General features: G+C 48.0%; 1 protein-coding gene across 1 annotated transcript in view; it reads left to right on the forward strand.

The window, feature by feature from the left end:
* VWF (von Willebrand factor) overlaps positions 1-24,381 on the forward strand; it is a 150,183-nt gene that overhangs the window by 120,152 nt on the left and 5,650 nt on the right. The window contains exons 39-47 of the mRNA XM_012637894.1: positions 1,902-2,004; positions 2,428-2,502; positions 3,728-3,832; positions 4,965-5,170; positions 9,090-9,239; positions 12,583-12,693; positions 14,968-15,148; positions 15,935-15,975; positions 16,456-16,572. Coding sequence (XP_012493348.1) covers positions 1,902-2,004; positions 2,428-2,502; positions 3,728-3,832; positions 4,965-5,170; positions 9,090-9,239; positions 12,583-12,693; positions 14,968-15,148; positions 15,935-15,975; positions 16,456-16,572 — 1,089 coding nt within the window. The remainder of the gene's footprint in view (positions 1-1,901; positions 2,005-2,427; positions 2,503-3,727; positions 3,833-4,964; positions 5,171-9,089; positions 9,240-12,582; positions 12,694-14,967; positions 15,149-15,934; positions 15,976-16,455; positions 16,573-24,381) is intronic.

Raw genomic sequence — 24,381 nt, forward strand, 5'->3', positions numbered from 1 at the left:
GGCACTCTAGCCCAGGCAACACAGTGAGACTCTGTCTCAAAAAAAAAAAAGCTTTATTGAGGTATGATTTACATGCAGCTCACAGCGCATATTTAAAGTGTACAGTTTGGTGAGTTTTGAACATACATACATACAGAAAACCGTCATTGTAAGCCTGATAGTGAATTCCAGTTGCTCCCAAAGTTTCCTATGCCCCTTTCTAATACGCCCCCTGACCCCGACAGCCACAGGTTTGCTCTCTGTCACTGTGGGTCCTTTCGCATCTTCTGGGACTTCGTATAGATGGAATCAGGTGGTAGGCACTCCTGTATTGCCTGGCTTCCTTCGCTCAGCACGATGCCTTTGAGATTCATCCGTGCTGCGTGCTTTGATGGTTGGTTCCTTTTTATTGCTGAGTAGCATTCCGTGGTAAGCGTGTGTCACGATTTATCTCATTCAGACTTTCGTGGGTGAGTCTTATTTCCCCAGCCTGACCATCAGCCGATGGAGGGTGGGGACCTTATATTTGGGCCTGCCCATGTGGGCACCATGTCCACCAGTGAGGGACAGTCGTGGTACAGAGGCCAGAATGCTGGCTCAAGTCCTGGATGTGCCACCTGGTCACATTACTTAACTTCTTGGCGCCTCAGTTTCATCATTTGTAATACAGATAATAATAGAACTTACCAGATAGGGTTATTATGAGGGAAATAAAGGAAACAAACATAAAGCCCTTAGAAAAGTATCTTGAACGTATTTAATGTTAGTTACTACTGAGCGGCAGCCGAGCATAGTGGCTAAAAACATGGGTTCTGGGTCCAGTCCTAGCTCTGTTGCGATGACGGTGCAACCCAGCCAATAACTCAGCTTTCGCGTTTGAAAGGTGGGGCGAAGAATAGAAACGTCCCCACCATGGGATTGCAGTGAGGATTACAGGAGTCATTCAGATAAAGCCCTTAACACAGCGGCACGCAGCAGGTGCTGTTCAGGTGCTGGCCGTTGCTGTGTATGGACTGGGTGGAAGACGTCAGGGGCAGGGCCGGGCTCATTGTGAGGGAGGGCCGGGCACTGGGGGAGGAGGTTTTACTTGGGGATCTTTGATCTTCCCTCTTAGCGGACTGATTGCTGACTGAGGCAGATGGATTAAGTAAGACCTTCTTGACCTGGGAACTTGCTAGAGGCCTCTGAGCTACTGGATGAGGATGTGTTTATTCAGGGGCAATTTAACCTGAATCTAATTTTGTTTAAATTTAATTTGATGGCTGAGTGTGGAGGGAGACCGAGTCCTAGCTCTGCATCCCTCTTGCTGAGCGCTGGGCCCGGTTTCCTGCTGCTCACAGCCGTCCTGTGAGGCAGGCCTGAGCACCTCATTTTCTAGGTGAGGAAACTGAGGCCCGGAGGAACGTGGCCCACGTTGGGCTTCAGGTGTTCCTGACTTCAAAGCCTTGTGCTGTGGGGCTGTGCGCGGCCTCGAGGAAGTTGCTTTATATCCCAGGTGGCCCCTCATCTGACAAGCCAGAGAACTGCCCTCGGGCGTCTAACATCACTTCCGGCATCAACGGGATGTGATGATTCGAAGAGCTTTGCTGTCCCCCAACTCTTCCTACCCCATTGTTGTAACTCCAGAAACAAATGAAATTTTTTTCCTCCAAGCTACATCTTAATTTTTCCTTTGGCCTGAGAGATGACTGGCACTGTGATACGAGGCCCCTGGCACGGTGCCACCCCTTCCCTCTCAGAACCTTACAACCTCCCCTCAACGTGCCTTTGTTCATCTGTGAGGCCCTGGCGGAGGGACGGCCATGGAACTGGCCCTGGCGAGAGGCAGCCGAGCCAGAGGTCGGGGAGAGCTGGCTTCCGCCAGCTCCGGGGCTTTGGGCCCCAGCGTCCTGCGCCCTTGCTGAAGCTCGCTTTCCCCGCAGTTCCTGGAGGCCTGGGTCCCGGACCACCAGCCCTGCCAGCTCTGCACGTGCCTCGGTGGGCGCAAGATCAACTGCACGGTGCAGCCCTGCGCCACGGCCAGAGGTGAGCGAGTCCGCCCCTCCCTGGTGCTCTGGGGGGAAGGGCCCCCTCAAGGCCCCCAGCACCTGTCGCCAGGCCTGGCGGAGCAGATCCAAGTGCTGGCACCGAGAGCTGATTTCCCCGACCAGCCTGGCCTGCATTGCCCTCGCTGGGCGCTGCACACCGACACCCTCAGACTGAACCCTGCCTGTCTGTCTGACCTTGGCGCTCAGACTCAGAGTCCCCTGGGAGGGCAATGTGAGGTGTCACCAGGACATGTGGAGGGGCTCATTTGTCAGAGGCCCCAGGGCCTGGATCCTTAGGGGACAACCATACAGAGCCTGTCCTGGGTCTCGGTGCACAAGAGTGTTCCAAATCCCACACTTTCAGTCCTTCTCGGGCTGCATGTTATTCATTTCTCTGACTTTTGTGGCCGTTCTCCTGCAGCTCCCACATGTGGCCCGTGTGAGGTGGCCCGTCTCCGCCAGGACTCAGAGCAGTGCTGCCCCGACTACGAGTGTGGTATGTGCCCCCCCCTTGGAGGTCTCTCCAGGCCCCGGAGCCAGCCCCAGGTGAACCACACTCTGGTGCTGAAGGTGGATATGTTCTCAGGCGCAGGTGTGCGATAGGAGGTGGTAAGACTGACTAGATTTTCCAAATAAATGGAAAGAGTTATCCCTGGAGAATAGGATTTGGCTTCTAGAAAAATCCTACCATACATTTTTAAATGCAAGGGTTGAGAGCATGAATAAAATAGTGGTGTGATCGCTGGGGGCTACGGAGGTTCACTGAAGACAAAGGCATCTTCCTTTTCGGTAAGATTTTGAGGCCACTAGCTGTAGAGCATGCCCCACGCAGGGCACTTGGAGTTCAGAGGGTGATTTATCAGAGGCTTTCATGATAGGCTTGCAAACTACAAAGTGAATGATGGGCTGAATGATGATAATTCAATGAATTCGGACTGATGGAATTATGGTCAACATGGCAGGAAATCACTAGTGTCCTTGTCCCTGTCCTGTCTGATGTGTTTATTAATCGTTCAGATGAAGACATAAAGCACAGGCTCGCAAAATTCGCAGTGATGCAAATCTTCCAGGAGAGCAAATCGATCAAGGGATAGTCCAAGGATCTAAAAGAGAATTAAATAATCTGAGAAATTTGCTTTTGCTGATAAAATTTATCAGCAATAAATGGAAGACCCATAGGGGAGGGAGATCTGAGTTGAGAATAGTTCGTGTAAAGGAGGTATGAGAATGTTAGCAGTGGAGAGAACTGGAGGATCATTTAGTTCAAACCCCTCATTTTACAGACATTGTTCAGTTCCTACAATGCGCCAGGCACTTTGCCTTAGTTATTTCATGAAATCCTCAGCCTAACTTGATAAGGTAGAGTTCCCACCTTGCAGGAGAGGAAACTGAGGTCTAGAAGATTCACATGAGTTGGCTGAGATCTGGGAAGATGATAAGAATACTCCGTGTGTCTCTTGGATCTGTCTGTCTGTCCAGCTATCATCCCATATTTATCTGTCTGTCATCCTGTATCTATCTAGTCTCTATCTCCTCTCTCTCTCTCTATCACCCATTATTCCCCTTTTAACTCTATCTCTGTCTCGATCTACGTCTCCCTATGACCATCTACCTAAAACAGCAGAAGTCTGCATGAATAGGAATGTAGTGTCGCACGCACAGGTAATATAAGAGTAACCTCTCTGAACTCTGTGTGGACGTCTCTCTTTCCTGGCCCTCAGTGTGTGACCTGGTGAGCTGTGACCCGCCCCTGGTGCCTCACTGCGAAGGTGGCCTCCAGCCAACGCTGACCAATCCTGGCGAGTGCAGACCCAGCTTCACCTGCGGTAAGGCCTCTGTGGATGTTTGGCTTCTTCTCCTGGCCTCCTGGGAGGCTGTCTTCTTTCTTAGGGACCTGTTCCAAGATCATGTCATTTCCTGCTTTCTAGTTAGTGGAATCTGGGTTTGGCACATCTAGAATAGAGGGGTTAAGGTCACACCTGAGCAGAAAGAATCTTTCCAGCTGCATGCTGCCGAGGGTGTACCAGGTGTGGGCACAGATACAGGCACTTCCTTCCTGGGTCATGTTTAGAAGCAGTTGGGGCTGAGATGCGGAAGGCCCCAGGTCCGATCTTTATTTGCCCCCACCCTCCCATGTGCCACTGAGGGGAGGGAATGTCCCCTTGGCTTGTCCTTATCACTGGATCTCACTCCCAAACAAATTTATAGGTTTTCTTCCCTCTGTGGGTGCATATATTTAATCACTAAGTGCTATCATGTAAGCATAGGGTTGGACTAAAGTAAGACATGGCAAGAAACCGAATTCTGTGTTCAGCTACTGAGAATACCCACTGTAGGTCAAGTGGAGTTCTTGTCCTGCTGCTTTGGAATGTCACTTGGCTTCCTAAGTGTGAGGTCTCAAGGGTGGAGGAGAACACACTGTATTCGAAAGAAGTTGGGACACGGGCAAAGGACACGGGTGGGATTTGGCATTTATAAAAGTACACTGTGGATTTGATGAGCTTGCTGCAGTCTTTCATTCCACATTGTTGGTGGGCCTAGGACTGTAGGGTGTTTCTAGGTCCCGAGGCGGGGGTAGAATCACAAAAGCCACCAGCATGTAAGAGTGCTTTCCAGGTCCTGGTGCACCCAGGCCCAGCTAGGTTCTGCCTCTGTTGCCTCTGAGAGTCAGCTGTTGGGAGGGCCCTGGCCCTTGCATGGCAATGGGATAGAGCAGGATGGAGCAGCCTTCACTTCTGCTCCATTAGAATTCTGGGCTTCACGTTTTTCCTTTTGATTAATGTTCTTATTTTTCCGTGGACAAACTGCTTTTCCGTGTGAGTAGTCCCCAGCCCCGAGCTGGGCTCACGTGCATTTCTGATGTAGTATTCTGAGTCTAGAGTTCCCTGGGGCCCTACGGCATAGCCGAATGCTTGAGGCCCCGGCAGAGTGCAGGGCTCACCTCGTGCTGCCCCTCAGCCTGCAGGAAGGAGGAGTGCAAAAGGGAGTCCCCGCCCTCCTGCCCCCCGCACCGGACGCCCACCCTTCGGGAGACCCAGTGCTGTGATGAGTATGAGTGTGCTTGCAACTGCGTCAACTCCACGGTGAGCTGTCCCCTCGGGTACCTGGCCTCAGCCACCACCAACGACTGTGGCTGCACCACAACCACCTGCCTTCCTGACAAGGTAGGAGCTGCTCACCTCTGGCTGGGACAATGGCCAAACACCTGCTGCTCATGGAAGATCTGCACCTACCCCACCTTCCCTCCTGCCTAATAAACCAAGTGCCGCAAAGCCTGGTGGGCGGGCAGTCAGCATTTCACCTCAGCCTAGGGGGAAATTTAGTTAACTCAGGAGGTATTTATAGTGAACCTACTATGCAAAGCACAAGCTCTACCACTGAGCTACATCCCCAATACCTATAGTGAACCTACTGTGTACTAAGCATGGCTGGGTGCTGAGGTTACAAACAATGAATAAGACATTGTCCCGATTTTTAAAGAGTCTATCTGTAGATTAGCTAAGGAAGTAATGGGATCGCATGGATTATTTAGAGATCAGTTACTAGTTTATTCCTTTGTTAATGGCTATCTACTGAGAAACTTCTGTGCTATAGCAGAACTGGAGCTACGTTAGGTGCTTTGGAAGAAATGCAAGAGGCAGTCCCTACTTACGGCCTTGTTAGTATATATGACAGTAGTATATAAAGTGAACGTAATGAAGTGTCAACTGATGGCACTAAATGATATTAAATGCAAACGGCAGTCTTATAGGGGAGAGGGCCACCAGGAGGAACTATCGTGAGAGGTTTAATTGGTGGGGTGAGGGTGACGGTGGGTGCACGGTGGGGAAGTGTCAGAATGGGGCTGGAAATAGCCGGAACTGCAGCAGGAAGACCTGAGTGTAGTCACAGCTGCTGGATTGACAGGGAGTCCTGACATGAGTCACACAGAGAAGCCACAGTTATCTTTCCCTGGAGCCTGTTAGGGCTAGAACAGACTGTCATTTGCCTGGAATGCTCTAGACCTCTGCCCCCCTCTGGATGCGATTCTAGCTCAGGGTTTCTAAGCACGTAGCTTCTAGAAAAGCCAGAGCAAGTCTAGGAGGCTGCGATTGCTGCTGGTCTTGTGTCTCTATTCTCTTTCTCCTCTTCCCGCCCACCCCTCCTGCCTTGCCCTTCTTCTATTAATGTTTCTTATGTCTCTGTAACTATAGCAACCCCGCTCCCATTTTTATGCCTTGGATTTGTTGGGGGAGCTGGGTCATTGCCCTGTAGAATGTCATGAATTCTGGATTTGGCTAACAGCTCCCTCATGAGCTTGCATAACGTGCTCCTCCATCCCCTATATTTCCGGTAAACTAGAAGTTAGACCGAGGGGATTAATTACGTTCAAGTGCAGTTTTGGGGGAGGCAAGAATACGTGACAGAGGATGCTGCGTGCTTCCCATTGCAGCAGACCGTGAGGCACGTAATGCCCAGTTGCCCGCTTTTAAAGACTAGACTGAATCCTGGGTTCAGGAGGCGTCAGCCCATTTCTGCATCATGAAGTTCGCCCCATCAACATTTTACCTTAAGTTTTAATATTCATTGGTGTTTGCTGCCTAAGATTCAGTATGTCTTTAGGAGTTGCAAAATTGTGACTTTCCTCTACTTCTAAAATTCTTATGTGTTTATTAGCTAGAATTCTTCCATGAGAAAGAATTTTCCCCCAACTACTTTTAGTTGCCCTGAAATAAAATTACTCCAGGAAACGCAAGATAAAAGCTTGATTTTTTCCTGTACCAGTTTTCAGTGTCATGAGTGGATGCCACAGCAACCATCAAGGATGACCAGAGAGTTTTTTTGTTTGTTGTTTTTAGTATCATTACGAACTCATGAATATGTATTAGATGTGTTAATATTTTGATTGTAATCTTTATTCTCATTTGATACCCAAATTATCCTACCTGGGGTAAACAGGAACCCCTTCAGGTTGGCTCTGGAACCCTTGACGTGGCCTCGCCAGTCTTTCGTAGCTTTCCTGCTTTCTGCAACAGCAAGGTGTGCCAGGCTCATCTTGGCGTGTCCCGCCCCGGTCCTTGGATCAGCCATTGCACCAAAAAGTCCTTGTACCTGTTAGTGAAAGTGGTGGTTGGACACTACAGTCTGGGAGCCAGGAATGTTTATTGCTCCTGGGTCGACATCGCCTCTAGACCTTTTTGGTGAAAAGAGATTAGAAACACATATTTTAAAAGAGGATAAAAGCTTATAATCTCAGTGGTATTTCTGATTCAAATTTAATTACAGGTTTTTACGCAACTTCTTTGATTTGATACTTGTATCACTTCTCCTCTAAATTGAAGATTCTGATTTCCTAACATAATTGAAATAATTACTTATTTGCTTTATCTTACAATGTACCTGTAATAGTTTCAAAAATAACAGTGCTAATATTACTACTAATAATTTATGACTACTGAAGGTGGTTTAAGATTTCTTTGCAGTTCTTCTTGTCCTAAAACAAAAACTCATTGATGATACATAGTGAAAATATTAGGTTTTAATGTCATTTGAAATAATTATTTTCTCTGCGTGATTGTCACTGACTTGATATCCAGTTAACCAGATATTTCAATTTGTTTTCCATTTTTAGGGGTTTCTTTTTATTTCCTTTTAAATGTAATACTATTATGATGTAAAGCACTTAAATGATTTTAAAGCCCACATTATAAATCAAGACATATTCCCAGGAATCCCACTTCTATTCCTGTTTCCTTTACCTTGTTCTTTCCTCTCCCCGTAGTTTATAACTTTTATTAGTTTTTATTTTTGAAAATACAATTAAAGTTTACATATTTGTATTTCTTCCTACTTCTCACAAAAAGTAGCCTATTATAAATTCTATTTTAAAATTTTCTCTTCGTTGAACAACGCACAGTGGAGATCATTCCGTATCAGTGTATAGAGAGCTGCCTGATTGCGTTTTGTGCCTGTGGAGTCTCTATTGCATGGATGCACCTTAGCTGTTCAGCGAATCCACTGCTGATGGGCATTTGAGTTGCTTCAGCCTTTCGCTGTTACTAACAATTCTGTAACAAATAGCTTCGTGCCTCTGTCATTTTGTGTTTTTGCCAGTGTGCTTTGGGATAGATTCCTAGAGTGAGATTCTGGGTCACGTGGCAAATACACACAATTTTGCTAGGTTTTGATAAATTCTTCTCCATAGGGATGATGATGCTTTTCTAGCAGTCTGCTTAGTAAAAAAGAACAAGAGGCCTCATTCAATAAGCTCAGTATACAGAAGCTGAAAGACTGAGAAGATATATGATAATGTTTAAAAACATTTGCACTGCTGTTTTGTGAACGAGGGTAGAGACTTGTTTTGTGTAGCTTTGGAGGGCATGCTAGCGATTAATTTCAAAACTGCCGTTAAGTGCCCTGATCAAACAGCTTCCCCAGCACCTCATTCCTGTGGAATAGTGCCCGAGCATTGCAGGTGGCTCGCATCCCAGGCGGTCCACGTTCCCATTCCAACCGACCTTTGTAATCTCATTTCCCACATTCCTACCGTAGCCTGGGGTTCTTTCAAACAGGTCTCTTGTCTTTTAAACATGTCCCGTACTCTGCACCCTAGAGTCTTTGCTTGTATGTTCCTTGTCATTTGTGGGCCTCGAGGGGACAAACAGTCATAGCCCCTGCCCAGTCATCCTTTACCTTCAATCTACTCCAAAGGGGGCAGAGGGCTAGCTGTGGATGGACTCCAAGTCCAAGGACATTACTGTGTCTGGGAATTTGGGTACAGCCTCTGTGTGACATGGGAAGGAGGTAAATGCAGTTAAGGCAGTGATGAAACCAGACCAAGGCAGCGAGCGTGTATATCCGAGTCTGTGGACCTCACAAAGGGCCAGCCCAGCGTAGACTGGGGATGGCTTTTCTAAGACTCGTGGGCAGGGAAGGGAAGACGACGAAGTCCACTTCATAAGCATCCCTGCATGCATCAGGGACACATTGGTTTTATCAGTGGCTGCATTCTCAGCACCCCTAGCAGCTTTTGCGGAGCAGATGCTTCCTAACTGGCTGTATGGATGAACCAAATGAGCCACTCATGGAAACCTGTGTCTGCAGGTGTGTGTCCACCGAGGCACCATCTACCCCGTGGGCCAGTTCTGGGAGGAGGGCTGCGACGTGTGCACCTGCACGGACACGGAGGATGCTGTGATGGGCCTGCGCGTGGCCCAGTGCTCCCAGAAGCCCTGTGAGGACAGCTGTCGGCCGGTGAGTGGGGCGGAGGGGCCGCTGTGTGCAGCCATCAGGGCGGAGGAGTAGAGGAGGCCACCTCAGGAAGGGGCAAGAAAGGCCCTTAGTAACCTCTGGCTCAAGGCTGGATAAAAAGAGAGGAGTGTGAGAAAAGGATGGCTGTGTCATCATGTCATCCTTCTTGACTCAATCCTTGGCTGACAGTCTGGTCTGTTCTAAGGTTGTAAGTCCAGAGGCGCGTGGTGGAGTTGGTTTAAGCAGAGACGGAGAGGATTAAATGCCTAGAAAAAAGGACTTGATGTTTTCCTGTTTCTTCCACCTTCAGATATCACCTTAGCCTATCTCTAGAACAGACATATGAGGTCTGTCCGGAAAGTATCCAGCCGCGCAATCATTCTCGTTATATTAACAGTGGCTGGATACTTTCCGGACAGACCTCATATGTCCTGAATTTTCTGGGATTGTCCTGGTTTCAATGCACTATAGTGTTGCCACATAGACTGTTGATTTTCAGGCCATGTTTATAATTTGAGGTACGGAAAACATGATCACTGTTCTCCAAATTCAGTTTGTGGTGGCCTTGCCTCTAAGGCTGCTGTGTGTTCTGAGGCAGCCTATTCTTGCAAATTTAAGACTGATCAGACCCTAAAAAAAGGGAGCAATGGTCTGCAGGGAGAACTGGGGGTCAAATTCTGCTTGCTGGTTTAATGCTATTATTATTACTCAACCATTATCAGTAGATAATTATGCGAAAAGAAGGGCTCCTGGGGCAGGCAAGGGCAACATCTTGTGGTTGCTTTTGTAAATGCTAACAGTAGTGAAGACAACGTTCCTGACGATATTTTAGAGGTGATTGGTTTGATGACAGAGAGGGCATGAGAGTAAATCTGAAAATGAGACAGTCCATTTCACTCTTCCACTGTTCTGCCTGCGTTGCTGGTACTGAGAATGAGCCGAATTGCCAGGGACCTTTGGGAGAGGTTGATGCCGTGGAAACCAGCTGTTCCTTTGGGGAGCACCGAGCTTCGGAACCCCCTTGGTCTTCATCTTCTCCCACAAGCCATGGGAAGCCATGGAAATAACATGCTATCAAACAAACAGAGTGCTGGTTGGAGGTCATTTTTAGAAAATTGGCACCCAAAATATTTTGTGTTTCAGTGGGGAATTTTGATTGCAAAGACTAGAGTTCACTCAAGCTAGCTGAAATAAAAAGGGAGTTTATAGAAAACATATGGGGACTCTCCCGGACATGACACGCAGGACATGTAGATGGATGCTGTGGTCCTGTAGCATTTCTCTCCGTTTGTCCCAGGAGACCCTGAATCTTCCCGCTGTCCACCTACTTCAGCCCCCCTGCAGGCCAGCTTCCTCCATGCGGAAGTTTTGTTTTCTCATACATTTCATTTGCACATGGCTTTGTCGAACCTGGCTTCAACTCTACATGGCTTTTCAGACGCGGGGCTCATCCCTGTCCAATCTGACTTAGTCAATCTTTGTGTTTTGTGGATTAACTTCTCAAGGAGAGAGTCGATGGGCTCAGCTCAGCCAGTGGCCGGGTCCTCTATGCAGTTCCTGCTCTGGCCCAGTTGACTTCTGGGCAGGGTTCAGGCCCTGGACACGCAGCTGTCCAGAGGCTGTGGTGCTGGAGGCAATTCTAGAAAGATGCGTGTGGAGGCCAGGGGATGAGTGGAGGAGGCAGCAGTTCTGGAACTTTTGACCATGTGCTTGCTGCAAGGAATCGCATGCCCTGTTTTAGAGGCCGAGTGCCCACCTCTTCTGAGGAGCAGGAGGAGGCCTCGTGGCTGCAGCTGAGGGGATGCGGGAGGTCGGGCTTGGTCCATGCCGTGTAAGTTACAGAGTGTCTCAGACTTCATTCTTCTAAGGGGTAGCACCGCACCAGCTCTGGTCTGACCTCGGAGACATTCGAGCTCACTCACACAAGTCCGTTCGTTGTCTATGTTGTGGCAGGAAAATAAGAAGAACACCGGTCTTCAGAAATACACTGTCCCGGAGCCCCTTTCTAGTTCTCTGCCCCTCATGTAGGAAATGTGATGTCAGCAGGCGAGGGTGTTGCCAGCTCCCCAGTGTTCTGGAGTGACTGCGTGTCCAGGCCTTGCTTCTACGTGCACGGCAAGAGGAATTCGGCACCTTGTTTATGCCTTTGAGGAGTCTTTCTTTGAAGACTAGGCCACCCGACTCCTCACCCCCGACCCCAGAGTCAGACTCAGGCTTTGGGAGCTGTGTCCTGAGGAACTGAGGGCAGTCCGTTCCCTTCCGTTCAGCCTTGCAACACTCCTGGGGGGAAGAAGAGGGAGCACTGTTCTTCCCGCTTACACTGCCATGGGGAATGGAGCGGGTCTGAGCTCTACAGCTCAGAACGTCCTGACTCCAAGCTGGGGCTTGTTCTGTCAGGCTAGGACAACTGGCAGCTCCAGTGTGCAAGGGCCAGGTTGACCCAGGGACAAGGGCTTCAAAACGTGCTCCGTGGGTCACAGCAGGGGACAAGGGACAGAGCTCATGTCTCCCACCTCCATTTAGTGACAGCAGTTGTGCTCGAAGGGTCATGCTGCTAAATAACTTAGGAATTTGTTTTTTCAGTGGCATGTGTCTTCAGGTTGGGCGGATGTTAGACCTTCTTAGTTCCATTCTTAAACCACACTGTCATTGTTTTGCTCTTCTTTGTACATGGCTTCAGACTTTTCAGAGGTGGGTTTCAATTCAAGTTTCATGCTCTGGCCAGTTTGGGGGACCTTGTAGAGGCAAGGTGGGCTGTCAGAGTCCGAGGATGCTGTCTCCCTGGCAGGCTTTCTGGGGAAGGTTTTTCTCTGTTGCTCTCTCATCTCACCTTTCCTTTGCAAAGAATACTGTACCCCATAAACTACTAGGCAAATGCCAAGTAACTACCTGGGGAAGCACAGCTCTGCACGCGGGTATGAGGTACTGGGATCAGCATTCGCATCTCGCGTAGGTGGCTAGCCCTGTCATGGCGGAGACTAGGTCCCAGGGGTCCTGACTGTTCTCCCCCATCAACGAGTGCCTAGATTTGGCCATGATAAAGGTCAGGTTAGCTGGCTGCTGCTAAGTGAACTCTGGACTGTCTTCAGTATTCCCATGAACTGGATCTTGGTGTTAAGGGGGCAGGGTTGTGTCTGTGCAGCTGGTGTGAGACTCAGTGGTCACTAGTCTGGATGCTTCCTAATCACTTCTTGGCATGGTCCTGAGGCTGGTTGGTAAGAAAGGTGAAAATGTCCAGTCCAGCTGGCTCTCTGGAAACGCCAGGGCTCAGAGCATGTGGGGAGGAGGTAAGTACACCTGTGTACTTGGGGCTGGCCCCACCTCACTCTGCTTTCTCATCTCCCAGGGCTTCACCTATGTCCTGCACGAAGGCGAGTGCTGTGGAAGGTGCCTGCCGTCTGCCTGTGAGGTGGTGACTGGCTCGCCCCGGGGCGACTCCCAGTCTCTCTGGAAGAGTGTAGGTCTGGGCCCCAGGGAGGGAGGGAAGGAGGCAGCCTGGGATTCCATTCCATGGGCAGCGGAGACCTTGGCTTTATCTCATTCCCCGCCCTTTGCTTTCCCCACAGAGAGTTTGACCCAGCTGTTAGGATTATCCAGGTATCAACTGGGATTACCTCATCCCTTAGAACTAGTTAGGGCTGCTTCAGACTTCCCATTTTGTGGATTTGGGGAGAAGCCCAACTCCGCCCTAAGAGTTCTCTGACCTCCCAGGGGGATTCATGCTCTCCCGCTCACCTGTGAATCTGGGTGTTGCTTGGAGGATGGCCTTGCCACCCTGCGTGTGCTGTGCGCCTGCCCCCACTCCAGAGCACCACAGCTGCAAGTGCTGTTCTGGACCACGGCGACCCAGGCAGGGCCCTCAAGTCCTTTCACTGATTTCCACTGAAACCTCTCTCATGGTTTTGGGGGGTGGAGAGATTTACAACCCAGAGAAGTGAACAGTGTTCCTCTTACCGCTGTCCCTCAGCTACTTCTGCAGGTCCAGCTGCAGCGTCTCGCCGCGTTGCCAGCCCCCATCTCCCCGCTGCTGTCCTCTCCTGCCCCCAGCCCGCCACGGCCCTTGTTCTAACGCAGAGCAGCTGAGCTGTCTCCTCTGCGGCCCTCAGATGCACTCTTTGGCTCTCATGCTTATCAAGCCATTTTCCTAAACACAGAGGCGGCCTCTGGGGAATTTGGCCCAGATGCTAGGGTAACCACGGTTCCTGTACTCTGATGGAAGGATGAGGAGGGCAGTGCTGAGCCCTGGTAGCCTTGGGAGCAGGTGCTGGAAGGATGTGAGGTGCCCCTAAGGGACTTCCCGCTGTCTCCTCCAGGTAGAACCAAATGCACTTTGTTTAGAGAGAGGCGAAGGGTCGATGGGCCCGGCCCTGAATGCGCCCATCTCCTACCCAGCCATTGCCCTTCTCCTCCACAGTGATAGCGGAGTGACTCCCTGGGCTTCCCTACGTGGCTCTCCACCTCCCCCTTGGAGTCCGAGTGGCCTGTGGGGCTCCCTTTCCCGTCCCCCTCACCTTTACATGCCTCTGCTCCTGTCCGTCCTGGACTCTTGTCCCTCTTCCCCAGGGCCAGGGGCCAGCTCAGATCAGAGGCCACCCATCCTAGTGGCGCAGACAGCCAGTCCCTTGGGGGCTCAGTGTCCCCGCCTCTCCCCATCTCTTATCTCCCTTCAGGGTGCACTGAGCCCCGCCCCTCGTCAGTGTTTGCAGAACGTAGGTGAGCTGGGCTTCTCTCCTCCAGCCCAAGTCTCCTTCTTACCCAAAGACTTGGGTGCCAGCCATGGTGTTGCTGCTGGAAACATGCCAGTGGCCAGAAGGCGGGTGGCAGTGGGTCCTCTTACTGGATCCTGTGGCCAGGGCTCAGCCAGTAACTAATCAGAGGAGGGAGGGCCCAGAGGTTGGAGTCAGGCCTGCAGCGGGGAGGTTTGGTTGTCATGAGCTGGAACTGGGAGGTGGGGAGAATGGCGGTAAAGTGTCCGGCACTTTCTGTTCCTCATCTGGAAGGAGAAGAAAGTGAGCAGCTGCTGAGAGACGTGGTCGGGGCCTGAGATGGGTGGCAGAAAGCACCTGCTTGTGCCCCTGGTGCTGCCACACAGACGGCGCGCCTGTGCATCTTCTGGGCAGGTCCTCCTGGTGACTTTCCTCAACCGGGGTCTTGGGCCCTTTCAGGGGCCTTTGCCTGGAGAGCCAACCCCAGAGGCCCAGCCGCCCATGCACAGCCCCAGATCCTTCAGGGCCAGATTATGGGACTGTAGGGGTCCAAGGCCTGTCTTCCCAGTCTCCCGCCGTCTCCCCAAGGGTGGGAAGTAGTGCCAGGCTGGGAGTGGGTTGAGTTTCCCCTTTGCACCCCTCCCCGCAAAGCGCCCCCGCCCTGAAGCCCACACTGCTGCTTCCCGGCCAGAGCACCTGGAGTGTCTGGGCTCAGCTCGCACCAGTGCTGAGGATGGAAAGTGTGTCCCCTGGCTTCCCTAAGTTGCTTACTCAGGTGGCTGAAGACGGTGGCTGTAGGAGAACACATGACTCTGAGCTAGGATCCTGGGCAGGGCAATTTTGGCCCAGACTCTCTGCATGTGCCTTGTCACTCCCACTGTGGGCCCTGCCCTGTGGTGGGACTTAGACGTTAAGCCGGGGTTCACCCCCAGGGCCCAGACCAACCCCCGAGGGAACAGCGACCTTCCCTCGGGACCTGGGCCCAGCCCGGCCCAGGACAGGGTACTAACGAGGGTGCTCTGCAGGTCGGCTCCCGCTGGGCTTCCCCCAGGAACCCCTGCGTCGTCCACGAGTGTGTGCAAGTGAAGGAGGAGGTCTTCGTGCAGAGCAGGAACATCTCCTGCCCCCAGCTAGATGTCCCCACCTGCCCCCTGGGCTTCCAGCTGAGCTGCGGGACCACAGGCTGCTGCCCCAGCTGTCGCTGTGGTAAGGCCCCGCCTTCAGGCCTTCCCTCGCTCTGGCTCCTGATGCTTTGCCTTTTTAGCAACTCAGGGCAATGGGCAGATCGACTCTTCCTGTCTGTCCTAACGCTTGTGTGAGAAAGCAAATACAATGAGAAAATAACACTTCCTGAAGGCCCCTCTGTGCCCAGCACCGTGCTCCACGGCGGCTTTTACCATCGTCTCACGCGATCCTCACAGCAGCGAGCGGTGGCACCGCCTCCATTGCTCACACAGTGTCAGCGAGTGGTAAACTGGGGTTCAACCCCGGGCTTCTCCGATTCTGGAGAGAGGCCACCTTTCCAGTTATAGGCCGTAATGCCTCACCCAGGGGACAGCATTCCAACTTGCCACCCCTGACCCCGCTGACAAACAAAGGCCAACAACAACAGAAACAATTCTCTCCACCACCCTGCTCTGAACTCTTTGCACGACTTTCTCTGTGGACTCAAAGTTTCAAGAACAGAGTTTCATTCTTTCATAAACCCAAACATCCTCACACTCATTCCTTAAATGTAAATTCACTTAAACCGGCGCTGTCGCCCTGAGAATGAACAGGGCTCTTCTTGCTGGGTGGGAGGAGTCAGGTCTGGGGAAAGGGAGACTGCCATGGGCTCTGGCAGTAGGATACCCGGTACCTTGAGGTGGGCTAGGGTGGGGGAGGACCAGCGGACAGGGGAGGGAGGTCCGGACGGGTGGAGAAGACCCAAAGGGAACAGTGCGCACCTGTCTTGCCAAGGTGTGTTCTCACCGTGCACTTCTCTCTCCCCAGAGCCCGTGCAGGCCTGCATGCTCAACGGCACCGTCATCGGGGTGAGCTGCTGCCCCCTTCTCCGGAGCAGGTGGTGGGGACAGGGAAGGGGACACTGTGGGAAGGGTAGCAGCCAAGCCCTTCTAAAGTGTAAATGAAAGGAACGAGGGAGACCTACCCCCAGCTGCACTGCCCACTGCCTGCAGCCCGGCTCTCTAGGGCCCGGCCCCAGGCACGTGGGCATTTCTTCTGCACACAGAGTGCCTCTGCACTCTGAAGTTGTGGCGTACGTTGTGCACTTCCAGTCTGTCCCCTCTCCCACTGCCCCAGCTGCCTCATTGGCATGAACGCTCTCTCTCTCACCGTCTCCACGCTGGAGGTGGGAGGACGGGAAGGTAGGGGAGCACCTGAGACAGGAGGAGCATCAGAGTGATGGCTCGTGGGAGCTGTGGGTGGGCAGGCGATGGCTCATGGGGACCGGGTGAGTGGGAGAGTCGGGGGTCTGAGGGTCAGGGAGCCTGACCCTGTGTCTCTCGTTGCAGCCCGGGAAGAGCGTGATGGTCGATGTGTGCACAACATGCCGCTGCACCGTGCAGGCGGGGGCCGTCCCTGGATTCAGGCTGGAGTGCAGGAAGAACACCTGTGAGGCCTGCCCCGCGGTAAGAGGGGGCGATGGAGACCGAGGGGATGGACTGGACACTTGTGGGGCCCAAGCACTGGGGCCTCACTGGACTCTTCAAACAAATCTTTCACTATTTTCTGATTTTGGATGATATTTCACAACTATAAAGAGGAGACTAAAAGTCACTCACTCAAATTGCATCTCTCAGATATAATTATAATTTTAGTTTTGTGAATTTTAAACATTTTCTTCTTGTGTTTTTAAAATAAACACAATATTTGCAAGCCTTATAGTACTATATTTACAGTTCTGTATCCTTTTTTTTTTTTTGAAACAGAGTCTTGCTCTGTTGCCTGAGCTAGAGTGCCGTGGCGTCAGCCTAGCTCACAGCAACCTCAAACTCCTGGGCTCAAGCGATCCTCCTGCCTCAGCCTCCCAAGTAGCTGGGAACACAGGCATGCGCCACCATGCCCGGCTAATTTTTTCTATATATATTTTTAGTTGTCCAGCTAATTTCTTTCTATTTTTAGTAGAGACGGGGTCTCGCTCTTGTTCAGGCTGGTCTTGAACGCCTGACCTCGAGGGATCCTCCTGCCTTGGCCTCCCAGAGTGCTAGGATTACAGGCGTGAGCCACAGTTCTGTATCCTTTTTCCACAGCATTGTAAGAAACATCACTGTTATTCTTTGAAAATATTAATATTTAGTCAACAAATATTTATCAGACAGTTAGCACGTGCAAGGCTCTACACGCTCTTTCTTTGAATGGATGGGCCTCAACATGTACAACCAAATTTTATTATTGGACATTTAGGTGGTTTAAAATATTTCACCCTGTTTTTACCAGATCATGCTGTGTTTATTCTGAGTACTTCCTTACGGTGGAGTCTGAGAAGTGGAATCATTATTTCTAATTGGATAGGTGAAAACTGGCATTTCATGGTTTCCGTGACGGCTTTTCCTGCCACCTCCCTGGGATTCCTTGAGTCCATATTACAGGGCAGGACCTGAAGCTCAGGAGGAGGCCTTGGCTTCTCACTCAAGCTCCCTTCTGTGTTTGGGGCTTTTGCTGTTCTAGAAAACACCATTGGTCAGATGAGTCTCTTGTGAGCTAGATGCACAAACTTTCCCTCGGCTCTGTGAGGCCGTAGGCAGGGCAGCAGTGGCCCCAGTGGAGGAGCAGGTGGGAGCCAGGAGGCGGTGCAGATGCTTCCTACGCCCTCGAGGGCTGGGGGCAAGTGTCCTTCACCCGTGTTCTCCATGGCACTCAGCACAGTGCCGAGCCCACAGCAAGAGCTTAACAAAATATGTGTGCGGGGATGGTCTACAGCAGACAGCCGTTTCTGATAGAATGGTTCAGAGTGAACAGTCCTGCCTCGATTAAAAAGAAGCTAGGTACGTGTTTTTGCTTTTGCTTTTTTTTCTTTTTTAAAAATCACAGTTGATGTTTTAGGATTTGGGGCTTGTGTGTGTGTGTGTGTGTGTGTGTGTGTGTGTGTGTAAAACAACCCGTCTAGAATACATCTGGGCTTCAGTGTGGAATGAAATACTGCCTCCTGGAATCACGTGGCATCCCTTTTAGCTGCATGTCCACTGCAGTGCGGCCAAGGCAGCAGAGACAGCAAGAGGCCCCTCCGGTGCTGCCCGTAGGAGAAGGAGGCCATGGCCCGCGCTCTAGGGTGAGCCAGCTAACTCCCCAGCGGTGTCGTCTGCTGTTCCCAAGGAGCCACAGTGACTTCCTCTGTGCCTGGAGAAAGCCCGCCTTAGAACCCAGTCTTAGATGTAGGTTTCTAAATATTGAAAATCCATGGCCATTTTTGGTCTGTGTATTCTTCCTCTTTTCCTCCCAAATTCCGGTACCTCCCAGGGCAGTGTAGCCCTTAGATTAGCCCACCCCGTATGCGTCTCTCAGCCTTGCTCAGGCTGCCTCAGGCCTGTCTCAGTTGGCCAGTGCTAGCTCAGCACCCTTTACCGGTCAGAAGGGGCTGGGGAGGCCTCCTGGGCGGAGGGAGCGGGTGAGCTCAGCCTAGGCAGGTCTGCTTGAGCTGCCCACCGAGACGCGAGACGCGAGTCCTCCATCGCCTGCCCGGGGAGGCAACGCTCACACCGAAGGGAGACCGCGGATGTTGGTTTGTGCCCATGAGTGGTAGACATGCGGCTTGACAGCTGAGCCCTCCAGGGAAGCGTGAGGAAGAGGAGGGACCCAATCGTGGAACGCAGAGAAGGCGTCCCCTGGAGCAACGGGCTGGATGTTGAAGGAGGACTCCAGGAAGGGGAGTGGTGAACAGACGGCAGGCAGGCAGTCAGGAGGCAGTCAGGAGCCGGGCTGGAAAGGGAAGCACGGGAGGGGAGACGGAAGGCAGGGCAGGGAAAGGGGCTGCGAGGGGCGCCCTCCGCAGGACTTCCGGGAGGACTGCAGGGAAAGCGGGAGGACTGACCGCTCAGACTGAGCGAGGAGCGCTGGGGCTGGCTGGGAATCGGCTCAGGAAGAGGCTGTTCCTGAGGATGTTTCCTGCAGGGAACCAGAGTTCTGGGGGAAGCGCGCGCGCGCCCTCTCTGTGTACGTGGCGTACGGACACAGCCTCTGTCACGGCCCTAGAAGGCCGCAGCGCCCCAACAGGTCCTGTGTCGTGAGCAGCTGCACCGGGCCTTGCAGGGCAGCAGACGCGCTGCGGGGAGGGGCCGTTTCCACTGTTCACTTCCGGCCGCTCCCGCCTCCCTTCCCTGCCCAGCCCCTGCCACACCCTGGGAGCCATCGCGCCCTCCTGACTCTCCGCCCTTTCCCTTTTCTTCCCGATCCTTCTCCGTGACTGCCCTCCAGTTACGTCTGGCTTAGCTTTGCCTTCCGCCTCTCCCGTTGGGTCATGATACGTTAAGCTCATTTATATCTACTGCTACAGCCATTTTCGAATATTTCGTTAAAGATTTTTATGTCTATGATCAAGAGTGATAGGTGTCTAAATTTTCTTCACTTATAATGCTTTTTTAAGGTGTTGAAATCAGGGTTATGCTGGATCTAATAAAATGTGGTGGGCAGTGTTTTCTTCTTCTCCGTTTTCTAGGAGAGTTTGTGTAAAATTCATATTATTTCTTCCCAAAATTTTTGGTAGACTTCACCAATGAAGCTTTCCAGACCTGAAGGTTTTTAAGTGGGAAAGTTTTATAAACAAAATTTAACTTTTTAAGTAGAAAAGGGCTCCCTAGATTTTCCATTCTTCTTGAATTAGTTTTGGTAAATTGATTTTTCATGAAATTTTTCCACGTCATCTAAGTTGTCAGATTTATTTACATAAAATTGTTTTTAACATTTCCTTATTATACTTTTAATATTTGCAGGATCTGTAGCTGTGTACCTTCTGCCATTTCTGATATTCATAATTTGTGTTTTTTTAATTTTCTTGATTAGCTAGAGATGTATCATGTTTATTAATTTTTCAAAAGATCCAATGTTTACCTTTGCTATTTTCCTTTAATATGTTCCTTTTCTATTTTATTGATTTCTGCTCTATTTTTTTTGCTATTTCCTGTCTTCTAATGATTTTGGGTTTACTTTCTTTTACTACCTTCTTAAGGTAGAAGCTTAGATCATGACTTTCTAATATAAGCATTTAAAAAATAAATTTCTCTGCAAGGATTGCTTTTGCTATACTCCTTAGATTTTAATATATATATTTTATATTATCTATGGTTCAAAATATTTTCTATTTTCACTTGTGATTTATTCTTTGATTCATGGATTATTTAAAAGTATTTTATTCAATTTTCACATATTTGGGGAGGGTTTCTAAATACCTTATTGGTACTAATTTAAATTTAATTTAATTGTGGTCATAGAACACAGTGTCTCTGATTTGAAAATTTTGACATTTATTTACTTTTTTTATGGCCCAGAATTTGTTCTATCTTGGTGAAAGTTGCATGTGCATTTGAGAAGAATGTGTGCTCTGTAGTTTTTGGATGTATAGTCTATTATTTTCAATTAGATCATGTTTGTTGATATAATTTTCCAAATTCTCTGTATCTTTTTTGATTTTTTCCTACTTGTTCTGTCAGTTGCTGAGAGAACATTAAAATCACTAAGATTGTGAATCAGCCTATTTTTCCCTTTAGTTCTGTCAAATTTTGCTTTATATATTATGAAGCTCTGCTACTAGATGCACACATATTTAGGATTCTTACGTCTTTATGAATGTATTCTTTTATTATTATGCAATAACCTGCTTTATTTTTGGTAATGTACTTCATCTTACAGTCCACTTTGTTGGTACTAATACACCCATCTCAGCTTTCTTATTCTTAGTAATTAGCCTGGTATATCTTGATTCTTACTTTTATTTTCAAACTTTCCATCTATTTAAATTAAAAGTCTAGTTCTTGTAAATAACATGCTAATTGGACTTTGCTTTTTTATCCAAGTCCAACAATCTTTAATGTAATTATTGATATGGTTGGGTTTAAATCTGCCATTTTGCTATTTATTTTATCTACTGTATTCTCTGTTAATTGTTCTATTGTTAATTCTTTTCTGTCTTTTTTTGGTTAACTGAGTTTTTTTTTTTGTTTCAGTATTATCTACTCTATTAACCTTTTAGCTCTGTTTCTTCATATTGCTATTTTAGTGGTTACTCTAGAGATTGCAATATACATCCTTGACTTACCACAGTCTACCTTGATTTACTAACATGTACTCTTTTTCCTACATTTTGTGCTTTTATTGTCATAGCTTACTTCTACATAAGAGATAAATTCCACAAAGCACCATTATTATTTTTATTTTAAATAGTCAATTGTCTTATATGTAGAATTTAAAAAGAGAACTTAAAATAATATTTTACATTTATCTACATATTTATAATTTCCAGAGCTCTTCCTTCCTGTATATTTGAATTTTCATGTTATATATTTCCCTTCAGCCTAAAGAAGAACTTTTAGCATGGGCCAAATGGCAACATGTTACTCAGACTTAATTTATCTGAAAATGTCTTTATTTTGTCTTCATTTACTGAATATAGAATTCTAAGTTAACAGTTTTATTTCATCACTTTCAGTATGTTCCATTGTCTTCTGGCTTGTATTGTTTCTGAAAGCAAGTCAGCTGTCATTTTTGTTGTTCTCCTTTATGCATTTTCTCTCCTCCACTGGCTGCTTTTAACCATTTTTCTTTATCTTTGGCTTTCAGAAGTTTGAGTCTATGCTTATGAGTAGTTATCTTTATACTTTTTCTACTTTGTATTCAAAGAGCTTCCTGGATCTGAGGGTTGATTTTTTAATCAAATTGGGAAATTTTTCAGTTATTATTTCTTTAATTGTTTTTTCTGCTCCATTTTGTCTCTCTTGGTTTTCTAAAACTCTAATTATGCCTACAGTCATGTGTTGTTTAATGATGGGGATATGTTCTGAGAAATGCATCGTTAGGCGATTTTGTCGTGGTGTGCACATGATAGAGTGTACGTACACAAACCTTGATGGTATAGCCTACTACACACCTAGGCTACAAACCTGTACAGCATGTGACTACACCAAATACTATAGGCAGTTGTAACATAATGATAACTATTATGTATCTAAACATATCTAAGCATAGAAAAGGTACAATATAAATATAGTATAAGAAATAAAAAAAGATAGACCTGTATAGGACACTTACCATGAATGGAGCTTGCAGGACTGTGGTTGATCTGGGTGAGTCATATGTGAGTGGTGAGTGAATGTGAAGACCTAGGACATTACTGTACACTACTGTAGACTTTATAAACACTGTACATTTAGACTACACTAAACTTATAGTTTTCATTCTTTGATAATAAATTAACCTTAGTTTACTGTAACTTTTTTACTTTGTAAACTTAAAAATTTTTGATTCCTGTAATAATACTGAGCTTAAAACACAAACACATTGTACAACTGTGCAAAATATTTTCTTTCTTCCTATCCTTATTTTATAAACTTTTTTCTATTTTAAAAAAATTTCATTTTTTTTTTACATTTTAAATTTTTTTTTGTTAAAAAACTAAGACACAAACACACACATTAGGTCTACACAGGGTCAAGATCATCAGTATCACTGTCTTCCACCTTCATATCTTGTACCACCTGAAGGTCTTCGGGGACAATAATATGTGGAGCTGTCATCTCCTATGACAAAAATGCCTTCTTCTGTAATATCTCCTGAAGGACCTGCCTCAGGCTGTTTTATGATTAATTTTTTGTTTAATAGGTAGAAGGAGTACCTGTAAAATAACGGAAAAGATATAGCATAGTAAAATACATAAACCAGTAACATAATTGTTTAATGTCATTATCAAGTATTATGTACTGTACATAGTTATGCTGTTCTGACACAGTAGCTTTGTTTACACTGATATTATCCCACACATGTGAGTAACATGTTGTTCCATGACATCACTAGGTGATAGGAATTTTTCAGCTCCAGTATAATCTTATGGGACTGCAGTTATATATGTGGTCTGTTGTTGACCAAAACATTGTTACATAGCTCATGACTATATAGTAAACCATATAGCCCCACTAGTCCACTGGTCACTGGGGCTCTGTATATTTTTTCCTATTTTTTTTTCCTCTCGTGTTTCAGTTTGGACAGCACAGGTCAGTCTTAAAATTCTCTGATCCTTTCTTTTCTTGTGTCCTATCTGCAGTTAATCTGACCCAGTGAATTTTTGATTTAGAGTATTGTATTTTATACTTCTAGAATTTCCAATTGATTGTTTTTCTTAAAGTTTTCAGTTTGTTCCTGAAATTCCCCATCTCTTTTTCCATTATATTCATCATTCCCTCTACACTTTTTAACATATTTATCATAGTTATTTTAAAGTTCCTGCCTGCTAGTTGCAATGTCGAGATCATTTGTGTGTTTATTTCTATTGAATGGTTATTCTCTTGGTGTGGATCAAATTTTTCTTTGTCTTTGCATAAAATATTTTTACTGTGTATTAGGCATTGGTGGAAGATATGTTGAAGAGACTCTTAATTCTGTTTTCTGTAATGAAGGTTAAGTTTGGTTCTAACAGGTGGCTAGATTATTGGTGGTTCACTTTGAACTAAAGGAGGCTTAATTTTAAAACTACATCAGGGAGAGTTTATTTCAGCATTTCTCTTAGCCCTAGCTTGAATATTGTGGCCCTGAGACATAGTCTTTACTCCTGTGAAAATTTCAATGGAAACCTGAGGTGTTTCGCGCCTTCAACGTGGTAGGATTTAAACTCCAAACTCAGTTTCCCCTGTGGTGTGTGGCAGCCGAGATTTGTGCTCAGGTCTTTTAGCCGTGCAGCTGTTGTTTGGTCCCCGGGCTCCTTGTAGACTCCCCTGTGCATATATAATTAAGAGATCAACCAAAGATTTGAGAGGAATTTATATTTTCCGACTTCCTCTTTTCTGAGGGTTTTCCATTTAGTTTCCAGCTATTCTGGCAGTTCCAGAGTCTGTCTGAGTCCTCAGGCAAATACACCCTCAGTTCCCTGCCTGAGTTCCAGATGTCCAGTGCCATGCAGACGGCCTTCACAGGAAACGCTGTTTAAATGTGAATCTTGTCCACTGTGGCTCCTTTCAAGGATCAAAGAACCTACAGTTTATCCTTGATTTGGGTCATCCTCCAGTGCCTTTAAATAATGTTTTGAATATTTTGTCACTAGTTTGTAATTGTTGTCTGCATGGGGATTAGTCCAGTACAAGCCACTGTGCAATTACTAGAACCAGAACTTCACAGGTTTTCTTTTTTTTTTTTGAGACAAAGTCTGGCTCTGTTGCCCTGGTTAGAGTGCCGTGGCGTCAGCCTAGCTCACAGCAACCTCAAACTCCTGGGCTCAAGCGATCCTCCTGCCTCAGCCTCCC

Source organism: Propithecus coquereli, unplaced genomic scaffold, assembly GCF_000956105.1.
Source record: "Propithecus coquereli isolate 6110/MARCELLA unplaced genomic scaffold, Pcoq_1.0 Scaffold124, whole genome shotgun sequence".
NCBI lineage: Eukaryota > Metazoa > Chordata > Mammalia > Primates > Indriidae > Propithecus > Propithecus coquereli.